The sequence below is a fragment of the Dendronephthya gigantea genome, unplaced genomic scaffold (genome assembly GCF_004324835.1).
Source record: "Dendronephthya gigantea isolate DGI-Jeju-01 unplaced genomic scaffold, DenGig_1.0 000067F, whole genome shotgun sequence".
NCBI lineage: Eukaryota > Metazoa > Cnidaria > Anthozoa > Malacalcyonacea > Nephtheidae > Dendronephthya > Dendronephthya gigantea.
This window is the reverse complement of record NW_021163077.1, coordinates 890,890-910,528: the sequence shown is the minus strand read 5'-3', so window position 1 is coordinate 910,528 and position 19,639 is coordinate 890,890. Positions and strand designations below refer to the sequence as shown.

Sequence of the window (19,639 nt, the reverse complement as noted above, 5' to 3'; positions counted from 1 at the left end):
GGTCAGGCAGTTCTGCTTTTTTCGGTGTTCTGGGTTTGCGTATTTTTAAGTTCATTATTTTGGCATAGACGCAATATCCAGTGTATTGTCAGATCAGTGGGCAATGCTCATTAAAAATTATTGAAGAAGATCGAACAGAAAGAACTTTTGCTCATTCGCACTTCCTGTTCCTGTTGGTCAAGTACTAATATAATTCTCTCCCAAAAATTAAAAGTAATAAAACTTATAAACTTCATCAGCATGGCTACAGCTCTAGAACAGCTAAAGCAATATACTACCGTGGTTGCAGATACAGGAGACTTCAAAGGTACTGTGTTTTGCTTTCTTTTATTGGTATTAAAACGTGCTGGTGCTGACAATCGGTATCATTTTGCAGCAATTGATCAATTTAAACCAACTGATGCCACAACAAATCCGTCCTTGCTCTTGGCTGCTTCAAAAATGCCCGAATATAAACACATTTTGGACGCAGCTATACAATTTGGAAAACAGAATGGAAAGTAGGTTGAGGTGTAAATTTTTGTTCGTAATTTAATATAGTGGAATTATACAACTTGGAAAGTTACAAGCATCGAGATTTTTGTCAGTTTTCATTCCATCTTTTTTGAGTACATCTGTAAGCTTGTTATTTTGTAGATATGTTTATAGAGTTTTCAATAAAAGGCTGTTATTTTCTTAATAAAGTACAATTTGAGTACAAAATTTCCAGATTTAGCTAATTTGAATATTACATAATTTCAGTTTTATCAAGCTGTTTTGTCTTGTTTAAAATATTAATAGCATATTAATATAAAGAAATTAAAATATCATTCAGGTATATTTAACAAATAGCTATTGTGCACCAGACCAATCCTAAACTGGTGGCCAGGACCAGTGGATCCAGGTCATAAATTTGGGAAAGAATTTCCTATTATATACACTATATGTTGAACTTCCATTATTTCTTGTTTGCTTCAAATTTACTATATTGCCATAGCAGTATAAAGTTTGTTCAGAAAAATTTTACCCATCTATTGCACATATAGGGATAAAAATGAACAAGTTGAGATGACAATGGATATGTTGGTAAGTATGAGGATATCTATTAATATCAATATTTATCTGATTGATTGACTTTCAATTGGTATAAATCCACTATCACCTTAACATCACCTTTAGTATGTGTTGTTTGGAAAAGAGATATTAAAAATTGTTCCTGGCCGGGTTTCAACTGAAGTGGATGCAAGGTAAAATCATATATTGGAAGTGAGAGTCTTGATGTATACACAGGATAAGCTATTATCTTTTATTAACTTAAATTTATTTTCCAGACTGTCATTTGACGTTGAAGGACAACTAAAGAAGGCTCGTCGTTTGATTCAACTTTACGAAAAAGATGGCATTAGTCGTGAAAGAATTCTTATAAAGCTCAGCTCAACCTGGGAGGGGATAAAAGCTGCAGAGTAAGTTTAGGCAACAGACTGGTTTGTAGTACCTATAGAATGATCACCAAATGCCAAATTGATTATTATTTTGCCTAATCATCTTTTTGCCTATAGAGGTTTTACCATATGCACCCCAGGACTACAATATAAAAAATACAGATCGTATTCCTGGGATGCCTAATTGCCTATGGTTTTACAACCACAAACAATTGCTATAGTAGGACTTAGTTTTTTAATATTGATTAAATAAGACACCCAGATGTTTTTATTTAGCTTAAGCATACTGCCCATAGACCTTGTTTTAATAGCCCCCTTCTATAGCTATAGCTTTTTTAAATCCCTAACTCTTTACTCCAATACATTTTAGAGTTTTAGAAAAGGAAGGAATTCATTGCAATATGACTTTACTTTTCTCTCTTGCTCAGGTATTGTATATATGTAAAAGTTTGTTTTTTAATTAACGAATTCCCCATTTTTTGCCTGCAACAATCTCCAAACTTATTTCTCTACATCTGACCCAAATGTTATTTCAGGCTGTGTCATGTGCTGAAGCCCAAGTGACTCTAATCTCTCCGTTTGTCGGACGTATCTTTGACTGGTTTGTAAAAAACACCGATCAGAAATCCTTTGCACCAGCGGATGACCCAGGTTTACAATATTTGCTATTGAATTGAGAACAGCATAGAAGTGATAGAGCTAGTCAGACAGTTCGTCCCTTTTGTTCGTTTCCTTCCATACTGACACTGGATCCAGAGCTCTAAATCTAGAATAATGTAATTTGACATTAGATTTGGGTCGAGTCCCTCTCTTCCTTTTGAGACCTCAGTACCACGCGTTGATCAATAAGGAGCGAGTTATGAGCTTACAGAATTTGTAAAAATGTTAAAGTTATTCAATATTTTCCTCCAAGGTGTGAAAAGCGTGACAGGAATCTACAATTACTACAAGAAGTTTGGATATAAGACAGTTGTTATGGGAGCGTCGTTTAGAAACACAGGACAGATAACAGAATTAGCCGGATGTGATCTCTTGACAATAAGGTACGATGAAAACACTTTGACGTGCAAACCAACCTTTAAAATCTTCCTCGAAGCGATCATTTTGAACACTTTACCAATTCGTTTTCTTGTAGCCCAAAATTATTGGAAGTATTGAGTGCATCAACTGAGACAGTTCAACGGAAATTATCCCCAGAAGCTGGTATGTCATTTAGTTCAGTTTCCAATTTCTGTGTGTCGGTTTAGGGGGGAAAAGTATTATCACGGATGACAGGGGCGTGGTAACCTCCAACTTAAGCGTTCCCCTCCAACTTTCAAAGCGATAAAAAAAAATTCCGTTTGAAGTGTTTGCATTGGACCTGAACCTGCACCTCTGATTTCTGAGGTTATTTGCCTTTAAAGTGTTCATGACTTGTCAATACGCAACAAACCTAGGGAGTCACCGAACTCTTTTGTTGTTTCATTTCAGCTGCAAGTGTGGACATAGAGAAATTACATTTGGATGAAAAAGCGTTCAGATGGTTACTCAACGAAGACGCGATGGCGACAGAGAAACTCTCGGAGGGAATTCGAAAATTTGCTGCAGACTCTGTGAAACTCGAGGCAATGATCAAGGAGAATCTTTGAACGAACAGCGATGTGTAGCTCTGAATTTAATTTAAAATGCTTAAACCACCGATATAGTCCTACATTGAACTGGTTGTTGGAAAGTACATAGTAAAAGAGGAATTACAATTACTAGTAAATATTTTTCATTGTAATCTTTATAAAGGCAAAACGCACATGTGATCACAATAGTAAACTAAAATTCTCACCAAAACATCTCAATGTTTGTGAGCTATGTCGTGTTTCATGCAATGATGGAGCCTTGTCTATATAGTACGTTCGCCGAATACCCACGATTTTGGACCCTTCCCTATGTGTGCAAAAAACGTACTCATAAAATCATCGCCAGTCACGCAAAGTTTCCTGCCTGCATAAAAGGCATGCACTCTGCCTGCTGCAGGTTTTAGATAACAAGATGGCGGAACGAAAAGTACTAAATGTAAGTACTCCGTGCATTTAAACTCAAATTTCTGTGTAATCTGTCTATGCAAATAATGCAATAGTCCCTATATCAGTTGTTAATTTAGTATGATTTTTGGGAATTAAAAAAGTCATAGACCGCGGAAAAAAGAACGGATTCAATTATCGAATGAAAACATCAAATTTTATCGTGCACTATTAAAATTATGTGCCCCAGGTTCTTCAACTTTAGATTCTGTAGTATATGGCTATTATAACTGACTGAAACATCCATAAAAAATGTTTGTTAGGCAAGAAACTACATTTTTAGCAAATTGCTTTATAACAGTCTTGATTCATGAGATCGAGAGCTGCAATCTTCGCTAAAATGTTGGAGAAGATTGTAAAAATATTTTTTCTTCTATTTATTGTTGGGCTCTAACGTTTGGCAATGTTAGGCTCCTATGGTGAAGGTTTTACTGGAAAAATACATTATGTAATATGTGCTCCATGAAAGCAGAATGCTACTAGTTATAGTACCTATTTTTTCTAAATCTAGTGCCCATTCAGTCATTCACCATTGTATGCTGTCTTATAAATTTAGGTAATCATTACATATCATATATCATTCTCTTTTAGAAATATTTTCCCCCAGACTTTGATCCTGCCAAGCTTCCCAAACTCAAACTTGACAAACACAGACAATATGTTGTCAGACTTATGGCTCCATTCAATATGAGGTATCTTGACTGCAGTTTAATGTAATGTACTGGGCAGTAATCTACTGTTTCTTAATTTAATAATTCATTAGGGTGCACATGGACTAGGAGCTTGTGTGCTGATTGTTGTTGCACAGATTGTACCAATACTTGTAGTACGGGTACTTTCAAAATCTAACTGTATCTAATATGCTAGTTAGTGGTTTGGCTATGAGAAAATGTCTGAGTGAGCATGTGCTAATCTGCTTATACCACAAAATTGTAAACCATAATACTTTTAAAATCCAACCATATGTAATAGTGGTTTAAGCCTGAAAGATCTCTCTGAGCAGATGGAATATTATGTAAAAAAAATATTATGATCAAAGTTGATCTTCAAGAAAAACTGAAGAAGAAAAAGTCAAAGAATATTAACTGCCTTGCATAACATGTGTAGCAAAGTTAACATACTTTTACCATATACTTATTTATATGCTAAAGATTCATACACACTAAACATTGTAAATGAATTTCATATATTAAGAAACACTTGCAAAAATCAGATAGGCACATGCATTATCAATGATTCCTGTTCACATGCACCCATGATTTTTGTCCCCCTGAATCATGATTTTAGTTCACGTGAACGTATTGTGTCAGCACCATATGGGGGTAAGGGTTTTAGCTGTACTTCTGACAATAATTGCAATCCATAATTATCTCTAGATGTACAACTTGTGGTGAATATATTTATAAAGGAAAAAAGTTCAATGCAAGAAAAGTAAGAATGAAAAGAATTATTAGATAATTTATATAGGTGTTTGAAATGATGTATATTTTATGCCTTCATCTTTGATTCTTAGGAGACTGTGGATGGTGAAACATACTTGGGTTTGGAAATTTATCGATTCTATATCCGCTGTCCTCGATGTATTAGCGAAATAACATTCAAGGTTTGGCATTTTATGTTTGATTGTTGGAATGGTCAAATTCGCACCATCCCTGAAATATTTGTAAATCCTCCACCCCCAAAAAAGCAAATAATTAGAAATAAAGTAATTTAAAAAGCTGCATTGAAGATTGATTATATATGGGTGAAAATGATGTTGTTTATTCTTTATGATTTATATTATTGTATACAAAACAAAACAACACCCTCCTGAGAAAAATCTAAAAATCGGTTCTTGATTGTTGTTGGTGAAGAATCTTTCAACCTGGGTATCTTGCACAATTTTCAAACATAGCATCGTTTTTAAAACCATCACCAGCAGAGACATGGAATATCAAATTCAAACTCTTTCAGACTCCGAAGCATTTATTTAGTTTTCTTAAGCATTTATTTTATTGTTGATGCCAAAGTGGTGAAAAATTTCAAAATCTCGCTATATAGGGAAAGGCTCTTTGAAAGCGCCATAACTGTTATCGCGTGTTTACTACAGACGATAACTCAGTTTTGATTTTTTTGAATAGCCTGAATAATGGTTTCTTTCGTTCATAGACAGACCCAGAGAACACGGATTATGTTGCAGAGAAAGGTGCAACCAGGAACTTTCAAGCGATAAAACGGGCAGAAGACGAGGAAGAACGACTCAAGAAGGAACGTGAAGAAGAAGAGCTTAATAATCCGATGAAGGTACAAACACTCTCGTATTGTTGAAACTCATCCCTGATCTAGTTGCATAAAATGAGTAACAACATAATGCGTTTTTTGAGTAACAATGGGTTTGTACAGTTTTCATCAGGTTCTAAGCCAGTTCTCAGTATTTTTCTCTAACCTGGGTCTCCGGTCAATTTTGTCGTCGTTTTTGATTGGTGTAGTACGTATATCCAGTGTAGTATCAGACCAATGAAACAATACTTAGATAATCGCATAAGATATAAGACAAGAGGATGTAGAAACAAGGCATTTTCCTAGATTAGAAAATGCGACGCTATTTTAGATGTTCTTAACACATCAACTGCATATCATGTTCCAGTCATATACTGCGTCCCTGGCCCCAGCTCGTCAGGTCCCTGCAGTACGAGGTTCAACTGGTACATGGATTGTTTAGCGAGCAACAGGCTCATGTGTTAACGGTTTTTGCAGGCGTTGGAAAATAGAACCAAAGAATCGAAACAAGAAATGGACATCTTAGAGAAGTTGGAAGAATTACGAGATCTTAATGCCAGACATGCCTCAGGTATGGCATGGATAATAAAATCACTAATCACTATATAGTCTTTTAACTATCCATGGGTATAGCTAAGAGTTATAGTGCAATCTAATAATAATGTCATTTAAAATGCCCATATACTTGTAAGAAATGGAGAGCATAATTATTCAACGAAGGATCCATATTATCCGAACGTTGTTGAGGATCCGTTGGGCAGATCTTACAAGTGAATTTCTTCTGAATTACGGAACGATTTTTATTGCACATCATGTATGACAATGATGACAGATGTCAACTTCAGTTTCTTGAAAAACTCCAAAACAAATTTGTAATTATTTTTTTTTAGTTGACCATGAGATGCTGTTGCAACAAAACATGAAATACGCAAAGGAAATTGAAGCCAGACAAGAACAAGAAGATGAAGAACTTGTCCAGTAAGCTTTCAAAAAATCTATATTTAGGGCAACATTTAACTAAAGCGGAGTTTTTAGAATTATTATGTCTCATATAGTCCTACAGCAGGTTACACTTCTTGTGCCATATAATTTTAGGTTTCATGTCACCGTAATCTCAATGTTGATTTGTAGTTATATTTTTCTGCAGGTCTGTATTCGGTCGAAAAAGGCTTGAAAAACGCCTCAGTTCGGAGTCGTCAGATAGCGAGGAAGAAGGAAGTAAAGGGAATTTAAAACGCCAACATCCAGAAAATGACCAAACTGTGAAAGCGACCGATGTCCTTATTGAGGTTAGTATGATTCCTTTTAAAAAAGGGCCCATTTTCACGGAAATAAACCTAACAAATCAAACATTGCACGCTTTACGTTTGAACGCGGCACGTGAACGAACTACGGAAAAACCTGTACGTCGTTACTCGCACTCAGCGGATTTCCCAAAAAAAAATCCAATATGACATAGTTCTTCTAGATAGTTCGTTTTGTGTTTATACTCCGTCAGACGGATGATACGTCAGACGGATTATCCGTCTCTAGTATAAATCGGGCCAATAAAGAGACGTTAGTTCAACTTTAGTTTTCAGTATAAAAACAAACCTAAAAATGTATAATTCTGAAGTTTTACAACATGCAAAAAAAAAATTATTAAGGCATCTCATTAAGGCGTGTAATTTATTCTACGCAATCGTCACTGATTACTAACTCAAAATTTCAATTTATATTTTCTGTTTAGGAGAGTGCGAAGTCATCTGAACCAACCGAAAAGAAAGCCCGAAGTTGGGAGAAAAGTGTCGGTACTCTAAACAAGGTCAGTTTGGGCTCTCTCGTCAAGAAAAAGACAACTCCCAATGTTGCGAAAGGTAGGAGCACGTCCGCTGAACACGTTGTTGTGGGCTCTAATAGTAACAGTACTGCCACGGTACCAAAAGCAGGAGGATTGAGTCTAGTTGGAAATTACAGCAGCGGTGACTCGTCTGATGAGACCTGAGCTCTAGCCCTTTTTTGAAGTCTCGACGGAATTTTCTGCAAGTTGACAGCGCAGGTAAATGTTGAATGGCGGTGTGAATTCGCGGAAGTTCCAGTCCTGTCAATCTTTATTAACAATGCATACCAAAAATTCGAATTCCCGCATCGACCAAAAACAAATAGTATTGTATTTGCATAAAATATTTTACACCTCGTGAAATGTGAAATATCTTTCATAGCAAACATACATTATGCACATGTCTTGTAGAATATGTACATACATTTTTAGGACATGATCAATTGTAATATATTTCCCAGAGTTTGGTTCAACAAACTCGAAATGTCTGGATGCGTATATGATTGTAAGATTTGTTTCTGATTAATCTAGAAATCCTAGAATATGCGATAGAAAATCCTAGAATTTTTTTGAAATATCTTATAATGGTATGACCACGTGTGTGGCGTGTCTCATTCCAAACGAGAAAGCCGGGGCACATTTTTTTGCGATTGTAACCTACAAAGTGACAAAAAAGGAACATAAGCAATAATATTTTGTTACCCCTTAAGTCTTCTTCATGCATAATTTAATATGTGCCTGTAACTTACCTTCTCTGGCGAGTAGATCCCAGGCCCTGGCTTCAGTGTTCCGTCTCCCGGCATAAACTTCCGCCCATTCAGTGAGTACTTTGGTTGCTTTGTTCGATATGTATCTGGACATATCACCTTGTACGTCCCAGGTCCTGGAGTCTATGAAATCAAACAAGTAGACCTTAAACTATGTAACACCGTTAAAATGTACATATTCCAAAGGTAATTTTTTTACTAAGAGAAAAGCCCTGCTTGACAACCTATTATCCCCTGTGCTCCCAATTAAATATAGTGCTACGAGGCCCAGGGCACGAGTTAGTAATTTCCCTATTACGCAAGTAAAAAGCAATGATAGGATCATGATAGGATTAATCTTTTGGTAGATTATACATTCTGAGTGATAAAGTGATGTCTACGCCATGCACAACAAAACTACTTTATCTTAGGAGAATTCGTACTCTGGGAGCATGGAAAATTTTAGGTGATGCTCACCAAACAACACGCAAGAAAAGAATACTACTTGTTTATATTAGGACTTGTTGTACTTGGGTGGAACATTTTTGATGATGCGGTATTTTGGAAAAAGGTTTCACTCCTGTCATTCTTACCCTTTTTAAATCTTCGCTAAATCCTCCTTTTTTTGGCCTTCCATTTAACGAGTACGCAGGCGAAGAAGGCATGCTGATTGCCCTGGGTCCAATCATGACGGGGATTGTGTAGGAATTAGGCGCAGGCTTTGTGTCACGTTGTCGGTATTCCGTGCGCATTCCGAACGAGAAACTTGGAGCACGTGTTTCGTGAGGCAAATATTTCTGAGGCAGATAATGCGCTGAAATTTATTGAGGTATGAATTAGTTGTGATAGAGACGGCTTATTTTAACATGCATGATTAAAATGGTTGTAAAATCACCTTCGCTGAAAATTAGGGGTTATTGTCAAAGGTTATTTGGTTTTTTTCCCACTGAGCTTTATATGTGCACTGACTGCGAAAGAGCCTCTAGAGAAGGCAGCTCCAGTACACATGTATTATATGAATTATTGTCATGCAGTATAATTTCCCTACCTGGACCAGGAACAACAGGCGGTTTCAACGCTGCAGGCCTACTATATAAAGAGAATTTCGGGGTCGTCTGTATACCGCGTTTCGTCGAATTAGGCTTGATATAGTACTTCGGGCCAGGGCTACAATCTCCGCTTTGTATTTCATTTCGTTGACCGAAGCTAAATGCTGGACTGCGTTTAAGTCGCGGATCCCTGGTGGTAACGCCTATTGTTCCAGGAAGAGCGTACTTTGCAGGACCAGGGCCTGACGGACGCTGCAGCAATTCCTCCATTTTCTTTTTCGTCTCGTATTTACCCATGTCTACAAGTTATCCAAGGTATTATTTTAGTGCTTTTCGTGTGTAACCGAGCTGCGTAGTTTGCTGCATCATTCCTGTCGTTTGGTACCACTATGACGTCACAACTAATTAGAATGATTCGCGCACGTTCTAATCAGGCGCAGGTGAATGAGAAGAAACGCTTTAAGAGAAGATATTTTTCTATGTCTCGTAATGTTCTCAAAACCTCAGTTATATCACAGTTATTAGAATATACATGGTTTGGAGACTAGATGGAAGTACAATACAACTCATTATCTATGTTACTGTCCAGGTTTATGCGAAAAATGGTTCCTTATCCGTCACATGTCTATTGTATTTTTGCCCAACTAACCAATAGCAATGGCTTGGTTTAGCTCCTCAACCGTGACTTGAACAACATATTAATTCAGACCTTGCTATTGGCTTATTTGTTCAAAATAAAGAGATTTAAATAAAGAGATCTAAAATGAAGAGATTTCTTGGGATACGCTGAGACGAAAATGACACTTGAATTGAAGCAGCTTTTGTATTCATTTTGAGTGATAATGGCGTATACATCAGCAGCACAAGCCGCACTATATTTTGTCGCCTTGGTGTTTTGCAAGCACCAAATACTGTTCAAAACTTATTTCACAACATAGTATGAAGAATAAAGCAAGAATAAAATTAATGTAATTTGAGTGGTACGCCGAAAAGATTTTATGTTTTGAACGTTCTCCCGCCAAAATACGTGACATATAAAAAATTTTCCTCCTAATAGCTTTAATGATGTACGAGTACAAAGCATTTCAAAGTTTTTGGTTAATTGTACAATGTTTAGCTGCACCGTAGAAACAATTTTTTTGCAGCCTGTTGAGTTTTGCTGTGTTTTCAACAGTTTGTAGCATATGTAACATTGTTCGATCCACGATTTCAGAAACAGAATGTGCATTTGCTGGAATACATGACTGGGAAAAAATGAAGGAACATCAACTTATCTATCATTGTACAAATGTCCGCTATGTTTTCCGGAATCGAGAATTCTGCATTGATAGGTATAGTGCTCAGTGCTTGCTATATCCTGTGCATTATCGTATCAGCGAGTGAAAACGTTTTAAATATGCACAAAGTGATTTATTTCGAAAATGGTTTATTAATGCAAATGACATGAATTCATAACTGTATCTGTACATATTTTACCCAATTATTCGCAAATAAATTTCATCTTTAACCAAATAATTCATTTTTTGTGGATAAATTAAATTTCTTGCATTTTTAACATAGTCATAATTATTTTTATATAAGAAAAATTGCGTATATAACCATTGTAATAAACATCATTAATACTAAATTTTGTTTATAATGTAAGTTAAACAACAACTTATTAACCATCAAATCCGAAAAAAGCGTCATTATCAAACCAGTCAACATCAGGCTGTTTGCTTTTTGGTGAAATTTGTGTTTTCCCCTTGAAAGGCGACTTCTTGCTTTTGATAGGTCTGGGTTTTTTCTGCAAACAAAATAAAGGTCTTGAACTTCGAAAGAATTAAGAAGAGTGTTTCATTTGGTACAAGAAGTAAGTGTCTTTTTCTTATAGTGAATAGTGTCAATGAAAAATGTGTACGATACAATTTGGGAGTTCTTTTGGTTCTAGAAGTCGTACCGATTTTTAATTATGTGATTCTAAAAGTCTATAACTTGCTTTTTTTAAAAAGACATTATTTTTTTACCGCTGGCACTGATACTGACTGACAGTCAATGTCTGGAAATAGTTCGTTAAATTGTTTTAGCTCGTCTTCCAGAGTTACTTCCTTTGGAGTATTCTGAAAATATGAAGAGATATTATCACGTAGCGTATATGGATTCTGCTGAAAGATTCTAAAAGCCTTTTGTGTCGTGTAGGTATCACAGGAGGGTTTCTGTATAACTTGTTATGGTGATAAGAATTTTCAATTACCTTCTTAGCCTTATATATGTTCAAAGGAGATTGGTTCTTTTTCTTAGCTAGTACAGATGCATGGCTCGGTGCCGGTGAATGTCGAACGTTCGGTCTCACTACTTTAGTTGGAATGGCTACATTGGGTCCATTGCGCTGTGCTGACTTCTTTTCACTAAGCTTTTCATTTGGCTTAAAGACCTTAGTAGATAAAAGTTGGATTTGAACTAGTCGTTGTAATTATACTATCTTTATATATATTTTTTATCGGCGTTATTAACTGTTCTTGAAAATGGATCAGGGATTTTTATGATGGTGTTAAGTACAATGTCTTGAAGGAGGTTACAAATGAATAGAGGTATTATTGTTTGCTTTGGCAGGGTCTATGTCAACTACAAGGTTAGAAAAAATGCAATCTAATCATCACGATATCTACCACATCGACCTTAAAGGCTTTATCTTCTTCATCAGATGAGTATGACTTCGATGTCTCGGAAGTAAATGCCACTCTTCGTTTCTTCGAAGGCTGTGCGCTGTGCTTAAGGATGCTTCGAGGTGTTTTAGGTGTTGAAGGTACTATATGTTCCGCACGCGTCGGTGTCTCGGCTACTCTATGCATTTCAATATCATCTAGTTCAGAAGCATCCTGTTCCTGTAATAAAAGAACGGTATTTTACCCGAAAATTGATTTGAATTTTGATAATTTCGATAATCTTAACCGCCTTATTATCACGTTTACGTCTGGCAGTGTTTGAGGACATATTTGACACTAGCAGCAAAAATGAAAGAGGAAATAAATAAATAAATAAATAAATAAAAGTGAAGGGGGGAAGAAGAAAGAGAGATACAACTTTTACCTTTTCGAATAATTGCTTCTTCAAAATGTTTATCTCTGCGTCTTTGTCCATAATCTTTTTGTTCATGGTTTTCTGCAAAGTCGAACACAATTATTTGAAATATATTCTGTTGTATTCTCTAAATTTTGTTTTGTTCTCTAAGCACAACGTCGCTATATTTTTCACCTCGTCTTTAAGTTTTGATTTGTTTAAATTGTCCAATTGTTGTTCTAGCCCTTTGATTTTCGTCATCTAGAAAAGGAATTATGATATATTCGGTGAATGACATGAGCATTCTTTTTGTACGAGTTAGATTAAAGCTAACATGCTATTATACCTGTTTTTCCATTTCAATATCTTTGCTTTGTTTGAAATTTTCCAAATCCTTTTCCTTCTGAGCAACAATAAGTTCATTTTCCACCTGGGGTTTAGAGCAAGAAATATCAAGAATACTGTATTGATAACTGATAAGTTCTGTTATGAATTTTAATTATATAGTATATATTATAGGGCTGTGTATAGTTCTAAAACTTACGGACTAACCTTTACTGAATCCTTACCTTATAATTCTCCAGAGTGGCAAATAATTCAGCTCGTTCCTTATCAAATTTGCACTTGGCCTCATCTTTGTCTTTCACTGCTGTCTCAGTCGTCTCTTTCAACTTTTTAATCTGTATATCAAAAGAATTACCGTTATATTGCATATGCTATAAGTTACATTGTATTATGTGACACTGTGAATAATTTAATACGTTCTGGTTTCCTACATATACCTCTTCTTCCAAACTATTGTTGCGTGACATGCCTTTATCGACAACTGATTGCAATTGCTTCAGCTATATTCAATGAAGAAAAGTTTTTATCGTTGTTTTTAGAAAACTTATCACATTAACACCTTAACAGGAACCAGAAAGTTGATAACTTTAGCTGTGCTATTACTGTAAGTAACATTTATACAAACGTCTTTTATTTCTTTCGCACTGTCCTTCTTTATTTTTGCTATTTCCTCTGTTAAATTTTTATTCTAAGCAAAAAACAAGTCGCTTTGACTTCACAAGCAAAGTGTTATAATTAGATGGAGAGTAACACCGAATTTTGCACCGACAATTTCAGACGAAAACAACAGCAGAATTGAAATTCAGTAACCTCCTTTTGTAAATCAACATTCTCCGAATTTTTCTTCTTTATTTCTGTTTCCAAAGTATCATTCTAAATTAACGTATAGGACACAGATAGTCAAACGTACGATAAAATGTCAAACGTCATAAAGCCACTAATGAAGATTACTTTTTTCTCCAAAGTTTTTATTCTTTTCGTCTGTGTAGTTGCATTACTCTTAAGCCCCTTGATCTAAATGGAACAACGACAGTCCCCACAATTATAACACTCGTTGATAGTGAATAATCGTACATGTCTTGATAAGCTTATATCATTTGGAGTATATCATCTTACCTCTTGCTGTAAATCTTTGTTTTGCTTTGTTTTTAATGTGAGTTGATTTTGTAATGTTTTCGTCTGTTAAAATTGACTCACGTCAGGATTTATCAAATTGACAAGATATATTTCAGTTCATTTATATAATGCTTTCACACCTTATTTTCAAGAGAAGTTAATTCCTTATCTTTGGCACTCAGCTGTTGTCGTAAATCTTTGGTCTGTAAAATATTAGAAATGTACTATGTGAATATAATCCCACACATGATGTTAACGCAAAATTACATTTCCCCCTTGAATCCAGCTTTGATTCTTTCAGTGTGCATGTAGCATGATTTCGCCACGTACCCAAGAATGCTGCTACAGGGTGGCTGTAGCAACAAGAACGATTTCATGTAAAATCAGGCGTGATTTCTAAACAGAACGGCGATCTTTAAACCCAAGCCCTGTGCGTCAGTAGAAATATACTTACGGTATTCATTTCCAGATCTAGCGTTTGGTCAAGTTCCTCCTTCTTTTCCTGATGTTCACTCTTCAGCTGCGATACCTCTTCTCTGTAAGATATTGGTGATGATTGTGGTCAAGGTTTGCACTATTCCTAATCAGATCAGTCGCCTGATTTTAAGCAAACTTGTCCATTAAACAGGCTAATTATATTGACACGTACTCTAACTTTTCCCGTTGCTCTGTTGATTTTTCCAAGCTTTTCTTTATGTCCTCCGTGTTTTTCTTTAGGTTCTGTAAGAAAGGCATGAGTTTGTCCATGGTCCTGTCTAAAGCAAGTACTGACGATAAAATTACACAATCTCTTGAACAGCAGTATCGTATAAAGAATCATCCTAGGTACGATTATAGCAACCCCGCGTTTCTGTAACTATGTAAAATCGATGTGAAATGTCGGCGGTTGAGTCCAATGAAACTATCTCTGTGATACCTTTATTTCTTTATTCATATATTTGATTTCCTCATTTGCTTCATCCAGCTGTTTTTTAAGTTCGCGTTTTTCTGCCTTTATTTGAACAAGATATTTTTGTATATCATATCTTTTTTTATCCTTTGTTAATTAAACACGTTCTTGTCTTACCTTAATATTTTCTAGATGACTCGCATTGTTATCCTCGTTGAGGCTGGAGGGAAAATTGTGTTTTTACTCATTTTGTCAGGTTACTTCTTCCTCATGCATTTAATTCTTCATACTGACCTTTTTTCCTGAAGAAGGATTTCGAGTTTGTCTATCTTCTCCTGCATTGTCTTTTCTTTCTTTTTCATTTCATTTAAATCCATTCGAAGTTCTTCAATCAAACTCTAAAAGTATACCAGCCAATGATTCACTCCTGCCCAAGAATACAGTTTAAACAAACTCAATCGTGTTAATCATCCTTAGATGGGACTGAGGGTCATTTTGAATAGGCAAAGTTATAGTTTAGATAGCGTACCCCTTTTTCAAGTAAAGCCTTCAAGTTGCTTTCGATGTCTTTTTCCAGTGTTTCTTTTTCTTGTTCAAGTTCTGCAATATACTGTTTAGAGGAATCTTGCTCTGTCTACACAAGAAATAACGATGCATAAATCTTTCATCTAAATGTCCCTACATACAATATACATACAATAAGTTGCCGTGCATGGTTGGTCTGAACCAGGTGAGGTTGTGAATACATTCAAATTTGTTTGTACCTTAAAATCATTCTCTTTTTCTGTCAAATCTGAGGTCTTTTTCTCTAAGCATTTTTTTTCAGTTTCAAGTTCACGCAAACACTTGATCAAATCTTCTTGGTAGCAGGTTAGCTTTTCCTATTTCAATACGAAAATATCCAGAATCGATCGGAAGAGAAAGTTGTACAAAATCTGCAATACTCACATTTGATTCTTTCAATTCGTCTGTCTCTTTTAATAGCCTTTCAGTTTCGCCTTTGAGCGCGTCTAAGTATAAGTCAAAATATATTACAGTTTACTTATATAACATCTGAAAAATACCAATGCTGAGAGAGTATAGACATCTGAAAATACAAAAAGCGCTTTATCTCACAAAAGAAAAAACAAATCTCAATATACGTTGATCTTTTCCGTTGATGAATATCTATACATGTATGAATATATTCACCTGAGTCCTTTTTTTTGCACTCCAACTCAGAGGTCAGCATATGAACATTGTTAGTTAGTTCCTTAATCCTGATAAAAGCATATCAAAAATCAAACATCAGAAAGACTGATCTATGTTCATCAAATATAACAATAACTGTCACTATATTTCTGTTATTTCTAAGTTAAATCCGTTTTCTTCATAAAATCTTTCAGAGTGATCTAGTGTGGGGAACACCTGAACTAGCTTTAGTTGTGCCAAATTTTGCATCTTTATTAACATTTTGGTATTTTCAAAAAAGTGGGGGGGGGCACTATTCCCCAGTGCATGCCCCGGATCCGCGGCTCTTGGAAGTAGCTATTAGAGATTTTACCAAACCTGGCTTCATGTGCATTTATTTCGTTTGTCAACTGTGTCACGTTGGCTTGTAATGTTTCTGTTTTCTGTATATACTGTTGTTCTTCCTCTTTTAGTATTTGTTCCAACTTGTGTTTCTCTGCCTGTAGCTGTGTCAACAAACCGTCTTTTTCATATGTCTGAGACATCAGTTTTTTGTTCTCGTCCTATGTGTAACGAAGGATTGATGAATCAGATAGTTTCGAAATTTAGGAGTTGGAATTGCATGTATTGCGAATTGGTGGTTCAGTGGTGACCCCTTTCAGGGGGGGGAGGGGGGGGGGCGACGGTCATATTCATTTGGTTGCTGGGTCATAGTCCAGCTTGGCTAAGCAGAATACGATGAGTATATCAATCGGTAATCTTATGTGTTTTCTAAGTGACTCTGACCAGTCAGTGAATTAGGTATGTTCTTACACGATCTAGGAACTCGGCTTAGGATATCAAGCTATTTGTACCTGTATGTAGGTCAACATTTCATTGACACTTTTAAGGTTGATATCTTGCGATGTAATTATGCTTTCTGATTTCTGCAATTTATCTTTAAGCGCAGCTATTAAAAAGAGTGTTTTACAGTAAATGTTGTTGATAGATTCAGTAATAAAACATCTTAGGTATATTTTTATCAGTACCACGTGCATGTGCAAACCTTCTTCATTTTTAGTTGCTTCCAAATGCTCACGATTTTCGCCTAAATCTTTTATCAATGCTGATATCTTGCAGTCCTTTTCAACCTTTTCCTCACATAAGAGTTTCATCTATAAAAGTGGATTGAGACATTTTGTGCTTCGTGCCACTCCAAATGAATGCCTCATCACTAGCTTATTCCCTGTACCTGCTTTTCTCTATCTTGAATGTTTTGCGTAGTCTCCACAAGAAATGCTGTGTGTTTTTCATGTTGTTTTTGCACTAAGGAAACAAAACGTTTTGTAATGGGTCTGAGTGCTAAAGCCCTATAGTATAGGTACGCCGAATTGCAAAGGGCAGGAAACGTTTTGCCAGCACCAAATTTTTGCTCGTCCGCAAACCCCTAATATATGATTTTTGCAACTTCGTTACGCAGACTTTTGAAATATTGTAGCAGTCTCAAGCAGGGTAGTCACTAACTTTTAAAATAGGTATAGAAGGAAGGCAAGCACCCCTTACGTTTATCTTTCATTTCATTATACTTGGTGGAATGCTGTATTTCTAATTCTTGAAATTTTACCACAAGTTCCTAGAACCAAAAGGGAGCGTGCTGTCTTTAATTCTTTATGGAAAAGAGATGATTTTACCAACAGTATACTCATGCAACATTATTGCGTGATATATCGTACTTGGAATTGTTCCAGACGCTGTTTTTCCGAATAATGTAATTCTTCACGATCTTGTTCGCCTACATAAATTGTTTCAATTCAATTCAATTTACATTTAATGCATCCCCTTTAAAATTTGGAACTATGTCTGCTACATAACATGCCTGCTACAACTGCTTCATCGATCCTGAGCACCTGATCTTTAAGAGCTTTGCTTAACTCTCTTGTTGCAATGGCCCTTCAAAAAGAATCCAGTTTGTTCACAACTAAGAAAATAACTTTTACCTGCATAAGATCAATTTAGAGAAAATGCATGTTCAACATACTTATGTTCCAGTTCTGCTTGACCTGCAATTTCTTCTTGAAGCTTTGAACTAAGCTTTTCATTTTGAAACTGTAAAAAGAATACTGATTAATAGCCGAGTTTGATCAAGACAATTTTCATTTGTTTAAAACATGCAGGAACTCGCCTTGTGTAACAGGAAAATATCGGACATGGTTTGTCGTTGGGTTTGTGGAGATTAAATTTGGGGCTCAGCATGTACCCAAAAAAAACGGAGGACTGCTGTTGCCGTTGGCGTTTTGATTTACAGATCGGACAGATCTGACTGGTCGGAGTCCGACCGTCGGACTGTTAGTGTTAATGAAAAGCACTTATCTATGCAAAAACGGACGAAAGTATACAGATAATTTGTTTTACAGCGTAACACCTGTAGTTCCAAAATAGACTTTCTCTGACATTCTATTGTTTGGTTTGCATCTTGAAGCTTTTTTGTCTGAGAAGAAAAATGATTAAATTAATATTTTTTTTAATTTAGATGTTTACACTCAACGTTTTTTACTACCTTATCGTTCAGCTCAAGGTCTGTATTTGTTTTCCATTTTCGTATCTTCTCAGCTTCTTGGTGCAATTTGTTGTGAAGAGCTGAAAGTCTCTCTGTTGTATGACTTGTTTCTCGTTCTAACTCTAAAGCCAAGAAATATTGTAATTTATACGATACTTATCTTTTTGCATCTGTTTCTGTAAATACCCACACCGGCAAAAGTGATTTTTAGTAGCTTCCAACAGTTTTATATGAAGCTGCAGAAATATTAGACACTGGATGTTGCTATATGGCCAAATGTTTGGGTCAAGTAATACAGCTCAAAAGCCAAAATTCAGAAATACTTGAAATCCAGCTCAAAATTCTACTATTTAGTTTTAGACTAGTGTATATGCATGAGCGGTTTTTATCATGAGCGGTTATTCCACGGCTTTACTGGCTGCATCAATTTCATTTATATCTTCTTCGTGAGAAAACTAAAATACTTGCCCAGGCTCTGATCTTGTCAAAGCACCACGTAGCCATATAATATTTTTTCTATTAAACTATCAAAAAGGGATGTTCTTAATACATAGCTGTAGTCAAATGTTTTCATGGTGTTATTTTATTCTGCAAGCAATAGCTACCTTTATCCTTTTGTCTCGTGACTGTACTGTTTGGTGCAAAAAAGTTAGTTACAGAGTTTGCCCGAGATACTGACGCACTTTGCTGCAACTGGTTTCCTTGGTTTCCATTTTTGTTCAGCGTATTTGCGTTGTAATTTAGGAAGTATGAGCCAGATGATGTTGAAGAGGTTGTGGTTGTTTTGAAAAAAGGCTGTTGGCGTTGTTGACTTGCCATCTTCTTGATAAAGAAACCCTGCCAATTGTCAAGTTACTTATAGCTCGAGTCTTGCACAAGTCATATAAACACGCCCCATGTTCATAGAGATTAGAGTAGGCAATACACCTCCCCCTTGTATAAAATTGAATAAAAACGAACTCCCTTCATCGCATTACTTTTAAACTTTATGCATAAAGTTTATTTTTCTTTTCACCAAAGCTCGTATCGTTAAAAATATTGGAAATTTTGGCGCCAAAACCGAAGGTCGTTCGTAGACAATCGTCTGCGCTTCGTGTTGAGCCACTGAGCTCTATATTAACATCCTGCATGTCGACCAGCTCAGTGATGTCGACCATGTCTTGCTCCACTCATTGGTCGAAGGCAACTAACTTAGG

General features: G+C 35.9%; 2 protein-coding genes across 2 annotated transcripts; both read left to right on the top strand.

Moving 5' to 3' along the window:
• The first annotated feature begins 162 nt into the window (after nucleotides 1-162).
• LOC114530914 (transaldolase-like) lies at nucleotides 163-3,237 on the top strand. Its single transcript, XM_028552534.1, has 10 exons — nucleotides 163-307; nucleotides 377-500; nucleotides 1,026-1,065; nucleotides 1,159-1,226; nucleotides 1,311-1,442; nucleotides 1,792-1,849; nucleotides 1,958-2,072; nucleotides 2,335-2,464; nucleotides 2,557-2,624; nucleotides 2,892-3,237. The coding sequence occupies exons 1-10, from the start codon at nucleotides 241-243 to the stop codon at nucleotides 3,047-3,049; spliced, it is 960 nt and encodes a 319-aa protein (XP_028408335.1). The 5' UTR covers nucleotides 163-240; the 3' UTR covers nucleotides 3,050-3,237.
• A 206-nt stretch (nucleotides 3,238-3,443) lies between these two features.
• LOC114530949 (splicing factor YJU2-like) lies at nucleotides 3,444-8,008 on the top strand. Its single transcript, XM_028552573.1, has 9 exons — nucleotides 3,444-3,467; nucleotides 4,067-4,167; nucleotides 4,852-4,906; nucleotides 4,989-5,078; nucleotides 5,624-5,758; nucleotides 6,212-6,305; nucleotides 6,625-6,712; nucleotides 6,882-7,023; nucleotides 7,464-8,008. Exons 1-9 carry the CDS (start codon nucleotides 3,444-3,446, stop codon nucleotides 7,716-7,718), a joined length of 984 nt encoding a protein of 327 aa, XP_028408374.1. The 3' UTR covers nucleotides 7,719-8,008.
• The last annotated feature ends 11,631 nt before the right edge of the window (nucleotides 8,009-19,639 follow it).